General features: G+C 44.0%; 2 protein-coding genes across 2 annotated transcripts; both read right to left on the bottom strand.

The window, feature by feature from the left end:
• Positions 1-2054: 2054 nt before the first annotated feature.
• On the bottom strand, positions 2055-3391 carry LOC144103343 (uncharacterized). Its single transcript, XM_077636087.1, has 2 exons — positions 3105-3391; positions 2055-2454 (listed from the first exon to the last, which is right to left on the bottom strand). The coding sequence occupies exons 1-2, from the start codon at positions 3389-3391 to the stop codon at positions 2055-2057; spliced, it is 687 nt and encodes a 228-aa protein (XP_077492213.1).
• Positions 3392-3624: 233 nt separating this feature from the next.
• On the bottom strand, positions 3625-4633 carry LOC144103342 (uncharacterized). Its single transcript, XM_077636086.1, has 3 exons — positions 4521-4633; positions 4012-4141; positions 3625-3807 (listed from the first exon to the last, which is right to left on the bottom strand). The coding sequence occupies exons 1-3, from the start codon at positions 4631-4633 to the stop codon at positions 3625-3627; spliced, it is 426 nt and encodes a 141-aa protein (XP_077492212.1).
• Positions 4634-18796: the final 14163 nt, after the last annotated feature.

The following is an 18796-nucleotide window of genomic DNA, read 5'->3' as shown; positions in this document are numbered from 1 at the left end:
GACAGGCATTTTTATACTGGGTCGACAATTTTGTTTAGAGTTCTGTTGCACGGGCGTCACGCTGCCGTCTGCTATGATTTTATTCCATTAACTACCTCGGTTATCATGGCAATCACTGGGTTACGATTTTCGTTATGGCGCATAACGCTGAGACCTGAAACTCGAGAAGTAGAGTTCAACGCTGTAAAGGCGGAACCGCATGGCGCGATTCAGGCCCGATTGACGCGCGGATACTGGGACGCGCGCGTCGTTTTGACGCGTGCCCAGCACGAAATCGCGCTGCCGCGTGCTGCTGCTCGGAGTAGAAAAAAACGCCTCGCGCGGCAGGTCTGGGGCGCGCCCGCCAATCAGATTTCAAGTAAGTCACGTGGCATTTTTGGTTTTCCCACTAGGTGGCCCTACTCTCTGCGCATCTCGACGGAACCTCTTCGGCGCATTTTTTTTTCGCTCTGCAGAACCGGCGCGTACGTGAAAAACACGTGCTACTGTTTCGTGCGCGCATCGTGTTCATCGAAAATGGAGAAAGCAGTCTTCAACGAGGCCCTTATCACGGAAGTGGAGAGGCGTCGCGTCCTGTGGGATATACGCGACCGCGACTATAAAAGCAGCATGAAACGTGAGCAGGCTTGGCGAGCTATAGCAGTTGCCCTCAGCGCAGACGGTATGTACCAAATCTTTGCACACGTGATGTGGTTGTCCTGCTTTGTTCTATGTACATTCATTCGCCTCGACAAGCGTGTGAACTTGGCATGTTTACCCGCCGTTTTCGTACTTATCTCGCTGGCAGAGAGCGTGCCGCCGCGCTTTCTTTATTTGCGAGAGAAAAAGTTTGGTCATTGCAAGCTGCATTGTTTCTTGACATCCGATTGGCATGAATATGCCTGTAAGTAAATACTAGCAGTAGGAAGCTAGCGTGGACTGAAGCAGGCTTCTCGAGTTTGTTTTTTTTCTTTTCTGCAGGAAATAAATTTACGCAGCACATTTCATTAGTTGCATCACCTTCCTGCGAGCGCATGTGTCTAATTGCTCACACTAACACATTGTTACTGCTTTACAGTTGCGCAGTTAATGAAGCGCTGGAAATCCCTACGGGACACCTTTATAAAGAAACGCAAAGACGTGACTGCAACGAAAAGTGGCGCCGGCGCGGACAGCGTCGTCAATGTGCGGTGGCCGCATTACAATCAATTGCTCTTTCTTCTCGATACACTGGAATATCCCGAGTGAGTATTTCTTTCGAATAAGGCACATTAATCAAAGTCATATGTGTATAAGATATAATTTTCAAATGTACTGTGTGCAGTTAAATTAATCCTGCTTACTATAGTGTCGAAGTGTTGGCAATAGCTTGCGGTTCATTTTTCTGCATGTTTGATTTTATTCATAATCAGTGTATGACAACTTGCGAAATGTCCGGGCCACAAGTCATGGTAGTTTTACACAAATGTTGAAATGTAGTGTGCTTATGCAATGTGTATTATCCATGCAGGACGAGCGGGAACCTCATAGATAAAGATGTGGACATGCTCGACGAAACGAGCACCGCATTTCTCCAGACTGGAAGCATCAATGACGCTGAAGCCAGTCTGGGTGCTTGCGACTTTACCACCACCCGTACACAGGAAGATGGAGCTGGATCTTCCAGCCCCTCACCAGCGCCATCACCAGCCAGCAGCACATCATATGGTCCACATAAAAGGAAAAGGGGCCGTGATAAGCCTTTTGAAAAAAAAATAGGAATCCTCTGAGAATTGGCTAGCAAACGAGCCGACGCCTCAGAGCTGTTTGGGCTTTTCATAGGCGACAAGCACAGACGGTGCCCGCAGCGTCTGCGAGGACAGTTTGAAATGGAAATTCTTCAAGTTGCCGCTCGTTATGTAGATAATGAATAAAGCTGTCAGTGAAGAAGAACGGGGAGTTGTCGGTGTATTTTGGAAAACGTATTTCGGAAAACTGAAAAAATGAAATAGTTAAAGAAGCATTTATTACAATGCAATTTTTCTTCTGAAGCCCGAGATATTTTTCCAGAAAAATAGTTCCGCAATATTTAGGCACTATTCTTGCACTTCTTCACAATTGGGTTCATCAATTTCCAGCAATTTCCACTGCCAGGGTACTTTTCCTTCGTTCGCAAAGTACGCCGCATACTGCTTGCGCACCTGCAATGCCGAGTGAACAGACTTCCGTGCATGCGTTGGCTGCAGGCCAAATGTTGCCGAATCTGTGTCAGTTGACGCGCCCCACGCACCGTCAATTATATTGCCGTACACATCTTCATGGTCAGCAAATCCAACGGGGCTATATGAAGAGCGTCCATTGGACTCCATGCACAAAAAATTGTGCAACACGCACGCTGCCTTCACAGCCCGTTCGGCATTTTCAGGACTCAGGTTGATGGGGCCACGAAAGATTCTGAACCGTGCCCGCAGAATGCCAAAGGCATTCTCTACACATCTGCAAAAATAAAAAAGGAAAATGCATTCACAGCAAGGCGATTCGTACAAACGACCAAATCGGGCTTTCATGCGCAAATTATGTATAGTTGTGCTAAGTAAATAACAAAGTAAATAAATTTAAAGTTGCACAGCAGGGAAAACAACGAGCTCAGAATTAGGGTATCAGTTTGTGGCAGCAATAAGAAAGCAGGAAACAGTGTATTTAACAGTTTATTAGAAACAATGAAAAATAGCAGGTGATTTGTTGTACCGAGTAAGTTAGGGGTATAGCATAATGTTTAAACCACAACTCATTTCTGTCTCAGCTTTTGCAGTAATACTTACCATTTCAAGCTACCGCATAGCTATTCGGTGTTCTCATACTGAACAAAAGGGGAAAGGAGGGGGAGCAACGCACAAAAAGAGAGCAGACAACATGAACATCCCATCTGTGTGATCTATTCTCCTGAAGTTCTTTGCCCACTGCTCCCCTCTTGGTGTGGATGAATCCACAACTAGCCCATTTGTCTAATTTACCAAAGTTTTCATATCGTTACACTCACACCATGGAACTTGCTTTGCATGATAGCTTAATTACGGTGTCAAAATAAACACTAGTTGAAAATGATGTACTTTTCCTTTCAAGAGGATATGGAAAAATATACTCACCGTGCACGGCTCAGACGGTAATTGAATATTCGCTCAGCTGGGACTTCCCTAGATCCAGGGAATGGTCTCATGAAGTCTTCTCGCAGCTGAAAAGCCTCATCCCCTATAAAGGCAAACGGGAGTGTTTTGTGGGAGCCAGGCAGCTGTGAATGTGAAGGCAGCTGCAGCAGACCAGCATGCAGCTTTCGGCCGATTGGAGAGCGTTTGAAGACGCCTCCATCACTTATGCGGCCAGGAGCCCCAACGTCGACGAGACGAAAGAGATATCCGCTGTCTACTACAGCCATAAGCACGATTGAAAATGTGCCCTGTTAGAAATAAGCACAAAAAGGCACTTTTGAGCAATACACATGGCCAGAAAAAGAAGTAAAAAAAAATTGTGTAGGAGGCAGCATTGAAATGCAGAAAATTCCAAGGCCTAAAAACAGTATGTTCAAGGAAGTGAATCTCGCAGTGTTTGAGTGCGTGCAATCATGCGCCTATATGCATAACGTTCAACAACCCAATTTTTGCATCTAAATCAAAACATTCGAATATTCATTACATATGTGTCATTTACATTATAATTGCAGTATAGGCTGCCAGAGTTTGCTGGTGCCACAATCTGAACGTGCATGCCATCCACAGATCCGAGGCAGTTCGGAAACTGCCACCTCTTCCAGAAGCCATCAGCAATGCTCCGCCACATTTGCTCGTTTGGAGGCTGCGAATGTACAAGCCACAGAAGTGATGCCAATTACATGAAATAGTTAAACACAGTTCTGACAAAAGTTGTGCCTCAGGGAAAAACCACCACAGAATTTAAGTAAGTCTAGATAACATCACAGAATCTTAGAAAAATAGCCTGGGTCTTGCAAGAGGTGGAGAGTTAATGCACAACTGCATGTATTCATTCTAAATGACGTACCTTCATATACTGAGGAGCGAGATCATCCCACAGCACTTGGAGAGTCAAGTGGATCGCTTCTCGTGCAGTCTCCAGCCCGACACGGAAGTCCTTGGCGATGTCAACAATGGCATTACCTGAACATAGATACCTGACGTATGCCAAGCATTGTAGAAAGTATAAACAAACGTCCATTCTCCCACAGGTGTCTTTAAAGAACAACAATGAGACCCAGAACCATGCAGCACATGCTTTATAGGTTGTTTAATCATTATTTATAATACATTTCTTAAGCCGTGCATTTAATCAAGTTCAGTACCTGCAGGACGGCGTTATTTAATTTTTAAATACAGAATACCATGAATCGATGTCACACCAATGTGCTGCGCATATCTGAGTTATATCTGCATATTACATCTGCACTTGGCTGGTCAACTTCCCTATGAGAAATGTGTTGGTGCCAAATAATCAAGCACAAATACAAAGTGAACACTACAGTGGGCCATACATTGATTCATGCCACAAGTTACCTTAATGTCATATCCAGGCGCTCGCCAGATGAGATGGGCTCCTGAACGCCGTGCATCTTTGTGAGCCTCTCCCGCACACGGCCATGAATTAGGTGAAAGAGTTCTGGGGTCATTCGATAATATTTGAAGAATAGCTCTGGATCCTGTTCCCTCATAACCTTGAACTGCATATAACAAACACATTAGCTTCACGGCTTCATTTCTCATCGGTAATGCTGAAAAAATAATTTGAAATAATATTACCAGTGTATGGTACTCGCTCTCTTGCTTTCTTCTCAACCATGCATGCCGCACCCAAATAGACCTCCTGACCCGCATTTGTTCTTGCTTCAGAATCAGCATCCCTCTTAACAGTAGCAATCGCCTCTTCTGCTCTGTAGTAAGCGCCCGACACTCCATTTTCTATGTCGAGTTGTAAACAAGCAGCGGCCTCTTGGCATGCACAAAGTACATAGTCGCAGTTTCGCAAACACTCTTCCTGCTTGAAATTAAGCTTGATAAATATACTTCGGAAAAAAAATGTCGTTGTGTAATTACACTAAGATTATTTCTATTGCAGTGTTGTGTAAGTTTAAGGGCATGGTAGCAGGGACAATTCATGTCGTTGGGAGTTACGTTGTCTGGCAATCCGGAAAACGCGCCGCGAAGGCGCCGCTCCCCTTTTTTCGTGCGGTTGCTCGCGCGTTGACGGCAACGCGGGCGTCCACCGCGCGTCGCGTTTTTCGCTCGCGGAAAACGCGCCATGTGGTTCCAGCTTCATACAACGTCGTTGCTATAGCGGCCGCCATCTTGGAATTGAATCAGCATAACTGAGAGGATTGGAACGCGGCTAGAAGAGGTAACGCTTTGAAATCGTATCAGAATTCTCGAAATCAGCTCGTAACTACCTTCAACAAAGAGTGCAAAACCTGCAGCCTTGCTTCGGCACTCTAAAGAGACCTTCTTGTTGGCATCCTGTTATACGGAGCAAGAGTAGCTACAACAAGAACCGAAGGTTTACGCCTGCATTCACGACGAATTACGCCAAGCAACAAGGAAATAACACGCAAGGGGCACCACACAGCTTTTTCTTCGGAAATCCATCATATATAGAACCGATTCAAACTGATGTCATCCATGAACAAACAGGGCAACAAGCGGTGGTAAGCAGCTCGGCAAATCATAAGCTCCGTGCCTATTCAGCACCTACACCAAGAAAGAAGCAAAGTCGTTGGCTAGATCGCACACCGAAGACGTAAGATCCCAACCAAAGAGAGTTGCCTGTTTATTGTAGCGTATCAAAGTTTTAAACCTAAAGCGGTAACCACATGGCAGCGTTTTTTCGGCGCCGCGTCAGCGCCTCGTCTACCGGCGTCTCCGGAGGCGAAATTCTGGCGCTCTGAACGAGGCGACGCAGGCGGGCGCAGCTATCTGGCGAGGCCAGATCTCGGCGTCGACGCCGGAAGTGCCTCGCAAGTGGGAACCAATGAGGAACGGGGAAGCAGAACTCGACTTCCGGAATCGGGCCTACTCGTCGGCGCATTTTGTTTGTGTGGTTGTCGTCTGCGTCGTGCTAGCATGGCGCTGTCTCTCATCGACAACGAAACCCTGAAAAGGAATGTTGAATGCAGACCAGTGCTTTGGCAAGTGAAGCACAAAGACCACAAAAACAGACTGAAAAAGAATATCCTGTGGGCCGAAGTTGCCGCCGCCGTGCTACCCAATGTACCTAAGGCAGGTAAGCGTATTTGCATCGCTGTCAGCTTGACCGAGTGTTCGGCTTTGATGAAACTTCTGAATGACTTTATTTCAGAGAATTTAATGCAAAAGCGGTGGAAATCTGAGAGACAAGTTTCGCCGGATTCTCGTTGCGAACAAGGAGTGTCAGAAAAGTGCTGCGGGAGCCGAAGATGCCGAGGAATCGGTCAACGGAGATTTGTCATGGGCATATTATGACCAAATGATGTTTTTGCGAGACAGCGTGGAATGAAGGCCGTAAGTCTGATGCATGTTCTAATCAGTGCACGCAAATAAAACCTCATCGGTTTGATGCCTTCCTGTTGTTGGGCCTGATATATACTGCTTAGTGTTGAGAGTCGTTGTTGCCTGAAATACGATGGCCCACACCCACGGTGGGAGTCTGGCCAGGGTTTAGTGCAGATTCAAACAAGGAAAGTGTTGAGAGATCTCCGCGACGGAGAGCGACTTCGAATAATGTTGTAAGTAATGTGCTGGAAGCAATGTTTGCCTACATGTAATGAAATAGGGTGTCTGTCAAACCTTCACTACACAAGGTTAATTCATGTCATTGGCGCGGCCTGGTTGACAGAAGTGTAGACATTAGCAGAGGCCCAAGCGGGAGCACACATGCACTTGCAGCGCTTTGTTCTATGAATCTTTGCAAACGTGGCGCCTATCACTCGCTGAATTTTCACCCCTCTCCACTTGGTCTCCTTTTTTTTGTGCCACTGTCACTGCCTAAGTTACAAAGAGCCCAGTCCAGCCTCCCTACGATAGTGCTTTTAGATGTACAGAGTAGCACTGTAGAATTTCGGCATGGATATAAATGAAAATTTAAACCTGTTTGATGCATGCTGCAAGTGCACGCCCAAATTTTTTTTGGAAAATTTCGTAAGCCAGTATGGAGATTGGCTACTGTAGCTTATTTACATTTCTTTCACATTACATTTACCATGGCATGGGGAATGCCTCAAGGGGAATGCCTGGAGTATTCTTGCGAATAATAGTTCTTCCTTGCTTATGAAAAGCAGGTTAAGTAGTTGGGCTTTTTTTACTTTGCTGAACAACCCAAATGTAGCACATCTCATCACAATTCTGAATGCACAAGTATTGCACTGTTTTATTTTACTATGCATAATTACAGAACATCCGGCAACATGACAGCACAGGTTCTGTTTCAGAACATTGTCACAGGCTACTGTGACATGGAGCCTGTGTCGATCCCACCAAGTGAGAACAGGCAGGGCCAGGCAGGAGGAGTTTTTACCGCTGAACAGCTGATAGCCGCGGATATGGCTGTCGCTCCAGATAACCAGAGCTTTCTGGACGAGCCGCCGTCGATAACTCCACCACCTCCTCCACCAGAAGCCAGGCCACTTCAGAAGAAAAGAAAACATGAGTCTTTCCGTGAAGAGCTGGAACAAGTTTCAGCACAAATAAGAAATAATACACCACAGGATGTGGGTGAACGTTTCGCTATTTCATTGGTGCACCACATGAGGAGAGTTAAACCAGAAAGGAGGATTGAGATGAGTTCTGCAAGTAATGCAAGAATTCGCCGAATAAATCCAAGCTAGTCTCCTACATGAAATAATCTCCATAATTTAATGTTCCATAATTTTCATCTTACAGAGTATGCATATCTGTTGTGCTAGATAGGTCACATGGGGATGACATTAGGCTAACTGAAAACTACAAAATCATTCTCTAAGCTGGGTGAAAAAACAAAACAAAAACCCACCCTCTGGACAACTTCCTTTGCCATCAGTAAATAAAAAACTGCATCAGTGATGCAAACAGTGCATCTTGGAGCATTTATGATAATTTTTCTCAGGTCTCCATGCACGAAGTGTCCATAATTTAAATTTAACTTGTATGCAGGGTGCAAAAAGAAATTACGGCCAAGCCAGGTGCACTGCATAGTCATCCTTTCTACATACCTAAACCAGTTGATGTAATGTGTCAAAAGTTGGGAATATAAACAAAGAAACACTGAGGAGAGGTCCGTTATGTTTGCGTTTTTGTGCCAATTTGTGATAATGTTCAGTTTTTTTGGAAAATAAAACATCATTTTAAAGAGAACCTTGTTTTCTAAAAACTTAATTCAAAGATGTGATGTTAGGATTGAAAGAAATTAATGATCACCTAACCTTGGCCTTGCCATCACAAAGTTTGCTGAAAAAATGGCTTATATTCGTGACGCATGCATACTATCAATGTGAAGTGAAGTGAGAACAAGTGTACTCCAAACACAGCAACAAAACAATATTAGCTGGTGCAGAAGAAACAGACGTAGGCTCCATAAACACTTCCAGGTTGTGATTGTTACACCACAGAAGTAAAAATCGAGTGCATTATTGTTCAAGCTTCTTCACCTGAAATCTCGTTTTGCTGTCTTTAGTTCGACTGTCTTGTTAGTGTTTCATTTGGCTCTGACATAACAGTCGCCCCTCGTTTATGCGGACACCTTCGTTTCCGCCAAAACTGCCCATAATGCGAATCGTCCGTAATAACTAACCTGGAAGAAAAAGTATTCATAGTTTGACTTAGGTCTGGTTCTGTACATATTTGTGGGCACTGAAGATAAAGTTGAACAAAATATCAGGAGCTAGAAGTGCATTATCCTGGTCGCCATCATATTCAAACTAATGTGCAGTTTGATTTGCCTAGTGTCAATGACATGCGTGATGGCACACCATGGCTTAATGGCGTGTCTTCTGCTTCGACTATTTACATCCCATAAAATGTAAGTACATGGCTGACCTCAGTCAGCTGACAGCTGCCGTATACAGCTTTTAATGTAGTACTAGCTGAAGAGTTTCTCATCCATTAATGCAATACAGCTAATCTTAAGCACATCTACTCTGCCCCTTGTAGTAAATTATGAAACCAAAAAAAGGCATCACTAACGCATTTCACTGTGTTTAGATGGTGGCCTGCACTTGAAATATAGGCAAGAAAATATTTATTTCGGGCAGTTCAGACCAGGCATGTAGCCAGGAATTTTTTTCGGGAGGGGCCCAAAGTAATTTTTCAGCTTGCAGGGGATGGGAGGGGTGATTTCCTGAGGGCACTACTGTCTATATTGGTGTGGTAGAAGTACATAGGACCCATATCTCATGCTTTTTCACCCTGTTCATTGTTGCCACATTAACAAGGCATAAATAAGATAATGACAAAGTTTATTCCGCAGAAAAACTGGCGATATATCTCTTTTCCCATATTATCGGGCGGCATATTGATAGGCCACAACTGCACTGCATTGTGTTCAATTTTCTACCTTAGAAAAGCAGTTTTCAGTGACAGTGGTTGGGGACTACAGCGAGGTCGATACACACCAACCTCAATTTTTTCTTTGTGCCCCTTAGTGGCAATTGCAAACCCTAAAAACCAAAATATTCATGGGTGTGGCTTAGGGTTGTAATGGCAACCAATGTGGGTACTCAAAACAGTACTGAAATTTACTGCACATGTTATATTGCACAACATACCATCACTGTAGAGGATGCAGCCGCTGGTCACTAAGGCGCTTGAGGCAGGTATCCTTGGAAACTCCAGGCTCGCTCCACTGCCATGGTACCTCACTAGAAGGGCTGCAGAAATATGCCAGGAAGAGGTTCCTGGCATTGACAGCTTCGCACGGGAAGTTCCGGGCATGGGTACTTTCAAGAGGAAAGTATCTGGGCTCTGGCCCGTCCAGTGGCATAGGTTCCAGACTTTGGCACCATCGTCCTTGCACTACATTGCCCAAGCTGTCCTCTTTATCTGCATACCCATTAACTTAGGAACTCAAGGTAAGAATAAAGTTGTGGAGGATGCAGGTGGCCTTGACTACGTTGTCCACGTTCTTTGGGTAGAGGTTGATTGTTCTTAACAGAATTCTCCATTTAGCAGCAGTTATACCAAATGCATTTTCTGCACATCTGCTTTAAAAAGAACATTGCCTCAGATTGAAAGAGGAAAGAAACGCATACGAAAGTGCATGTAGCAGTGACATAAATTCAAACTGCTGGCGAGATTGGAGTGTTTTGAACACAGCGGAGGTGTACTAATGTAAATATATATCAGATTACAGCATGCCAGCTGTACACGCACAGTAGATGCTGTACAATAGGGTGGGGCATACATCACACTTGAACTGTTCGTAGACAGCAGGCATTATACTATCAGGTATACGTATATATTTGCACGTTTCCGCTATGTTTAATAACAGCAAATAATGAAACAATATGCAGTTATGTGATCCCACACAATACTTCAAGAGAATAAAAATACGAAGCCCTTTTTTTAGCCGTTCTTCACTTGCAGCACAGATGCATGCCATATAATCTCCTTATCTTGATGCACTCGTGTTTGCATATATATTGCCTTGTCTTTTGCATGTTTTGTCTCCCTGGAACTACATTCCTTACGCAATGCCTGCACTCAGCACCTTTGTGAGAACATGAAGGGAATGTTCAGCAGTTGTACCCTTCAAATTAGACACATATCGTGTAAACACACAGTGCACAAAGTCAGGAACCCACAGTATAAAAAGCATAAAATTAAGTAGCAATTTTTTTTACTACTGCAGGCAATCTGCCCACTTCCATAGATATTTATGACAGAAAAAGACTCAGTTCTCGCAAGGCATTTTTAAGATTAGTTCATAAAAAAAAATATGCACTGTTTCTTGACGCCTGCAACATTACTGCACACATCTAGAACATATTCAGTTGACATCATCCAAAACAAATGAGATTACATACCTTGCTCTACTCAGCCTATAATTAAAAATTCTCTTCTCATCCTGAAGCTGCATAGCAGGGAATGGCCGCATGAAGTCCTTCCGCAGCTGGAAAGCCTCATCTCCAACGAAGGCGTATAGAGCAATCATTCCTGTTCCGGGTAGCTGGGAGCCCAGTGAAAGATTAAGCTCGTGAGCAACCGGAGCTTTTCTAAAGTCCGAATTCTTTTAAGACGCCACCATCGCTCTGGCGGCCTTCGGCACCAACATCGATGAGGACGTACTTATAGCAACTATCTATGATGGCCATAAGGACAATAGAGAAAGTGCTGAAATAGAGAGTAGAGTTACCACACCCATGTAAGCCAGATGCAATGAATGCAGTTTTAGCTGCTAAAATAATTAATGCTGCCTACTCGCCTTAGTGCAGCATTAAATCTAAAATTAGCTACACTGAATTTATGCAGAAAGTGAGCCTGTATTAAAGCCATCTCTGATCATGCAAGCAAAAACAGGTGTACGGCAACCTTTCTGAGATATTTATTACAATAACATCACAAGCCCTCTAAGCGTGTTTACAGGCAGCAAGAATTTTCAGACACTTCAGGTATAATATAGTTCGGTACAACTCTAGAATGAAGCAGCAAGCACTTCTAAAAGGGTCGTCAAGTGTCATGGGGTCTATGTTGATCCCATTCATATATCTATGTTCATCTATGTTCATCCCACCTGCTAGCCACCTGTGATGCCATGCTAGGTGAATAAACGCGACATGTCAAACGGTCGACACCACTGGCTGGAGGGCCTGCTCTGAGGGGCGTTTGCCACTTTGTTCTGAAGTTGTATCTGTCTAAAGTGCAAGAAAAGACAAATAGAAAGGAGGTGGGCAGGGGATATGCCCCCTTCCCCCATCTACTACACCCAGAATGTGTACGCACCAAAAGTGCAGATTAATTTTAAGACAAAATCAAATATGTGAACGATAGTGTAAATGTCATGGTCATCCTCTGGTTCTAAAATATCGTTTTTTTTAACACCGGGTACAGCAACAATTGCAAATACATATCGTAAATATCCTATTGTCAGGTTTAGGGAAAAAAGTACCGGTACAGAGTGTATTTCTTTCCTTCCAATGATGTATATCACATTAGTAAAGAAATTGATACAAAGAATTTACCTGCACTGGGCAAAATAATTTATAACAGAATTTCCTCTGTCATCCTGTTCCATTCTCAGTAACAAGAGCTGACCCAGCGCAGCGGCTTAGCAATCAGAGCAGTCAGATACCGAGCCAGGGGACTGCAGGTTCAATGTCGCTGTCAGCGCCCGTTAAAGAAGCTCAGGTGGTCTATATTAATCTACAGCCCTTAACCACTGCATGCCTCAAAGCTCAAGTGTCACTTCAGGACATTAAACCCCACAATTCATTTAGTTTCAAAAATGGCTATAATATCATACTGGGCCACAAGGCCTTAAATAAACTGCAATATTATAGTCGCTTGTTTATTTGATGTCATTAATGCTTTTGTTTTCAAGCTGGAAAACCAGTGAAAACAGTGACGTTCAATTATATTGCAGGTTTTTTTTTGTAACACCTCAGGTGACCTGGAATACAATTTGCCATAGCCACCACTCGGGTGTTAAAGCTGAAACTGCATAAGACTAGAAATTGAATTATGAACTTTTTACTAGGCATGTAATTCCACATGGTGCTCAATCAACGCTTTTGTCTTACATGCGTAGCCAAAGAAAACATGCCACTGAAAATTGTTTATCGTTTTAAGTGGTTCATATCAAAGCGTAAGTGTTATTTGTGCTTGACTAAATAAATCACTGCATTCATAGCAATGCCATCACATCCAGGTAGCCCCTTACCAATGTACATGTACCACAAAGGTAGTCTTGTGACCAGCAGTTCTAATGCATTACCTATCGCACTGACACGTGAAACTATTTGGTCTGCTGCATTAGAGAACCACACTGCATGACTCAGATATACCTGAACAATTTAAGCAATCACAGCTTTGCTCAGAGGTGCAACATTAAAACATGACAATTCACACTCGTGAAAGAATGTAAAACCTGTAACTTGTCAATGCACTGCACTACTCCCCAATATTGCTCTCAGAAAATAAACCTAATTTCGCACCACTAAACAGCTAGCTGCTTGAAAAGATTGTCATTGGCGAATTACTTGAACGCATATCACGGGTATGTTTTAATAACTTTCACTCGTTAGGGAATGGGCTATGCATATGATTATACGCAGCTTGCCAACAGTCCTTCTGCTGATTGTAAAAAGCAAAAATAACGGGTAAGTTGATTAAATGTACAAAGCACTTAAATTTGCCTAAAACAATATGTTTACCTTGTAGTTGAAGTAAGCACTTCCAGAGTTAGCTGGCGTCGTGATGGCAACATGTTTACCATCAACGGCCCCCAAACAGTTCGGAAACTGCCATCGCTTCTTGAAGCCTTCGGCAATCTCCACCTAATCCCCTTCTGATGGCACCTGTGAACAGCACAAAAAAAGTCTCATTACTGTTGTAAGCGGCTCAACCGTTCTTATGCAAACTGTAGGAAATGGTAAAATAATGAACCACATAGAACTTGCATGTTTTTTTTTTCAAGTAAATTGCAACAGGTACGAGAGATATGCTACAGTGCTAGGACTGCAATGCAAAGAAGCTGTTCCCAGCTCAACCACATGCTCCTTCAGCACATGAGCCCTTCATAATGAGCACAGGATTGCTTGAGCTGCTAATGCGTAATGGAAAGTGTGGAAACTGTGCACAGGTTTTTACGGCAATAAGGGCTTCTACACATAAAGCTAACAATGAAAAGGGTGTGTATATGCCGGATGGCTGTGCTTGGGTGGACGCCAATGAGTGACGAGTAACTACTCCCTTATTACAAATCTACTCTACCTGGGGATACCTCAAAACATTTGACCAACACTGTTCCCCCTTCGAGTTACTGATCAATTCTCTCTCGACCTACTTTAAGCTTGGCATCCCGGTTAGCTTAGTTGGCAGAGCAACTGCCCTGATGAAGCATGGTCTCAGGATCAAACACCAAACCAGAACAATTTTTTTCTTTAGCTACAAAGTTTCTGAGAAAGCTGTATAGCTGTCGTGTCTAGTCAAATGGGTGCACTTGGGTGGATACCAATAAGTACGTGCTCCCTTACTATGCACCAAACAACAATGACAATATACTATTCAAGATAATGCAATCATAATCTCTTCAGATAGTGAAAAAGATAACACCAGTATGCCTGTTGCCTGATATAAATTAGTCACCACAACAACAGCTTCATTACTAAACAGGTTTAACGCTACTAGATGATTCTCACCTTCATGAACTGTTCCTTGAGTCTGGCCCAGATTATCCGACAACAGAGGTGGATGGTGACACGAGCTGTTTCAATGCCAACTCTGTAGGCCAGGGCAATATCCTTGATGTGTTGTCCTGTCGCTAAATAGCTAAGAGACAAGGATAAGTTTCACAATATGAATCCTCTTCATCCATTTTTCAGTTTACTTTTTAAAGTGTTTCCTTTAAAAACAGCAATGTGCCAAACTCCTGGCAATTTGCGGTGTGACAGCAGCGGTCAGGTTTTTTTTTTCAAAGCCATTTATTGTACACTGTATACCACAATGCAGCACTAATTTTGGCTTCCAATTTTTACATTGCTGTGCATGTGGCCTGTAGGATTTTCACAAAGGCTGCACAAAGCTTGTTTTGCAGTACTAAAGCCGTAAAAGGAATTGTGCTACTGCATCTAGATGACCTTGCCCCATTTACGGGACGAAAATAAACTAGTCTTTAATTCATCTATACACAAGGACTTCTTTGAGTATCCCTAAAAGGAGTATTGATCTACTCTGAGCATAAACACTTAATAACATCAGTATGATGTGTACATTATATTTGCAACTAGGAGTGCTATCAAGCTGCCCCGCCCTCCTTTTCAGTATATGGGCGTAATCATAACTTCATTACACAAAACGGTGCTTCAATTATAAGATATTTTCACTTAAAGATTTTGTGTGTTTATGCATTGTATGTCTTCCATTTTTAAGAGTAAGAGGAAGGTGAAGTGAAGAGGATTATGAATGCCAACCACTGCTATACAAGAGGTGTGGGGTGGACGTCTCAGGAAAATAGCAATTATTTCAGAGCACTACCAGGGTAGGCACTGCAGTTAGGGGGCGCTTTGTAAATGTTTGGCGCCGGTCATATAACAATTTAAAGTGCTGGGAGCATAAAAAGGCTGGCTTGGCATACTCATGAATTACCTATAAACTAATTTGTACTGTGCATATTGCAAAATACAAACGCAGGTCATGTGGGTAGCAGGAAGGGTCAAGATGTGTTCTAGGAGAAAAAGCTCTGTTTTAGACGTAAACATACCGCGCAAGCTAACAGAAACCTGTTTGCGCCACGTAAAGCACATTGTCCTGAATATATTCCCCTACTATCACCATTTTTACATGTCATGCCAGTTGTGAAAATGTGAAGACAGTGTGTTTTGGCCGTTTACTAACCTCAAGGTTATTGCGAGCCGTTCACCCGGCTCAAGCGGCTCCCTCACGATGTACTGCCGCGTTACGTCATCGGTCACGAATGACAAAACGGTGTCAAACATCTCCGGTGACATTCTGTAGTATTTAAAAAAAATCATGGTCCCCTTCCCTTATCCGTTGCATCTGCAATAAAAGGACAACAGCATATGAAAAGCATACAACTTTAATGCAAATTGCCACTTCTATATATAAAGACTGAAAACTTGGAAATGAAAAGTTGGTTATAATGGAAGAAAAGGCACAGTAACTCTAATTCGAAAAGTTGGTTACAATGGAAGAAAAGGCAGAGTAACTATAATTCAGGGAAACGCTTCAACTTTGTCGTGAACGAAGGGATGAAAAAGTGAAAGATGGAAGAGGCACCTTAGTGGCTCTTTGTTAATAAAAAAAGTAATACTGGAAGGAAAAGATGTTGCTAACAGCGGCAAGCCATCGAGACCTGAAACACCTGAGCTGCGGCTAGCGTGATAGAAAGGATAGGGAGAGGGGGAAAAAAGGGGAGAGCGATAGAAAGAAAGGATAGGGGTATGGCGGCAATATACATCAGGTACAAACACAAAAGATACAAAACCTCGAATTTCGAATCTTGCGAAATTCGAGGCTTATCTGATTATTAAATTGGCCGCAGCCTTGATTTAATACCGCGTCCTCGATGTCAGCAGCTGAACGCTACAGTGGGGATTTCATTCACACAGCGCGAAGACGAACACGGACAAGAGGGGAGACACCACGCGCTGTGCGAATGAAAGCATGAAATACCAACTCGCCCAGCAACTGATATTGAGCAACAGTGGTGAGCAGGCTTGTCTAGAGCACGTTTGCGGTGTGCTGCGGGAGAAATAACGTGAAATCTTATGCTGGTTGATTGCCTTGTTGCGGGCACTGCACTTGCGATTTTATATTTCGTGCACCTACGTGAAAAGCGCTAACTGCGTTAAAATTTCGAATCCTTGCTCCGCCAGCCGCAGCTCGAGCGCTCTAGGTAAGCCCCTCATGTCTGTACAGGTTATCTCCGCCGGCCACAGCTCGAGCGCTCTATAAAGGGTGGTCATATATATACTTAATCGAGAATAGCACCGCGTCTATTGGCCGTTTTGCGCACGAGAAAACGCGACTGCAAGTGAAATAGACGAAATCAGTCGCTTACCGCCGTAAAATACCGGCTTTCCTGCTTGCGATGCTGAAAGACCGGTCGCTCCCACCAGCGTCTACGCTGCCGTTGCTTTTTCTGCAGTATAATAAAAAGCAGTAGCTTTTTTTCATTTTAACGAATTCGCGCGCCCAGGAATCACACATTAAAATTCAACTGGGTCCTTTAAAGCAAAACATATTTATCAAAAAAATTATAAACCCACTTCAAAACAAATAGCCAGTTTTTCTAAATAAGGTAAGAAGTAAAATGCTGTTTGCGCTGTAGCTGTGCTTAAGAACGGCCAGGAAACTGCCATGAACCTACTACCTGTTCACCAATCTGCACGAGTCTCTCGAAGGCGCACTGCATCCATTTCGAGTCAAAGCACCACCAACTGAAAACCTTCTTTGCAGAGGTTGAGCCGAAACAGGAGTACTGAGTTCTCAAGGTCCGTTCCTGTCTGGAAAAACTGCTGAAACTAGCGACGTTTTGAGTTCCATACTCAGTTCATACTGCCGTAGCATTCTAGTTTTGCCCCGGATATTACGGCAGTCATCATGGGAGATGTAGGCCCCCTCAGGTACTTCCTCGGGGGTTTCCTTTAATTCGGTTCTGTTAAGGTGGCTAGGGCCGTGTGTCACTAGAAAGCAGTGGTCCTTGGGGTGAGCTCTGTGGAGGATCTGCAACTTGTGTGTCTCTCCTTTCAACTCCATATGCGTGGTAAAACCCTGGTTTAGCTATGACAACTAATAGTCATTAAACTCACCTATAGGACACAGTTATAGGTATGCGTAAAACGCTCTACGCATATTTGGTCGTCTCGTTTTGAAGTCGGTGGCAGCAGAAGGTTCATTCGTCCTGCCCTTAAGCCGCAACCACAAGGCAGCGCTTCTTCGGCGCCGCCGTCGCGCCTACAGGCGCCGACGCTTAGGGCCGGCTGGAGAGGGCAGCAAAACACATGAGAGCGTACGGATTGGCGTTGCTGGCGCCGATCCGGTAAAGTCACTGGAACGGGAAAAGTACCGCATTCGTTTTCTCTCGCCGCCGCGGCGGCCGGCCAGCGCGCGCGCGTGCCCGATTCGTTCTTCGCGGTGACGCGGTCACTCCCCGCCATAAATGGTCCGCTCGCTTCTTTCTCGCGTCTGCCGGCACACAGATAATCCGGAGCATTACGTAGCACTTGCTCTTACGGGCAGAGTTAAGCGTGCACAGCATGCGGCGCTCGACCAAATATGGCGGCTGGTTGCGGTTCTTTTCCCGTTCCAGTGACTTTACGATCCGGTCGAGCGCAGGGTCCCCTGACGATTTTTGGCTAAACCGTCCAAATGCCGCATACTGCAACACGTCAAAATAAAGAGTTAAAACAAATTTTTACACACCGTAAAATGTCAAATTTTAATCTTCTTGACTTAAGACAGAAGTTTCTTTGAGGTTTGCTTCAAAAAACATTATTTTTTATGCACACCGGCTGAATGACATCGGCAACAGCATCGACACAGTTACCATACAGCAGTCTTCGGCGAGTCGCCTTGGAGCTTGTTTACGCCATACTATGTGTACTCACCTTGAGATTTGTAAAAAAGTTTGGCATCAATCGCACGTGGCTCCATTTCGATTGCTGCACGTAAAAAACAAAAAAGCAATACAACCAAGGAGGTGGCTCTACCTGGTATGAACAGAAAGAAAGTAGCGAAAAAACGTGGCGCTAGTGGTTATAAATTTTACCTCTGTGTGGCGCTGCAAAAAAATTTGAAAAGGTGGTGATCTGAGGTAACCACCGTGCTGGAAAGAGTTAACGCAACCCATAGAGTGGTCAAAATTATCACTACATCAAATTCAAAAGCCTCACATTCGAAAAATTTGGTATACAACACGCGGCAGTTTTCGCAGATGGAGACAATCAAGATAAGTTCATGCTACGTGCGTTTTCGCAATCAGATGGCCGATTTTTGCAATTTTTTGTGCGGAAGAAATATTCGACAAACTATTCGGGCCAACCATAGAATTTTTCTTCACAGAATTTGAGAGGTCATGAGGAAGCCAAGAAATCGCAGAACACACGATTGAAGCACCCTGGCAAATGATTGCTTCGTAATGCAAGCACTGCTAA

Source organism: Amblyomma americanum, chromosome 9 (assembly GCF_052857255.1).
Source record: "Amblyomma americanum isolate KBUSLIRL-KWMA chromosome 9, ASM5285725v1, whole genome shotgun sequence".
In the NCBI taxonomy this organism is placed as follows: domain Eukaryota; kingdom Metazoa; phylum Arthropoda; class Arachnida; order Ixodida; family Ixodidae; genus Amblyomma; species Amblyomma americanum.
This window is presented reverse-complemented; position numbering and strand designations above follow the sequence as displayed.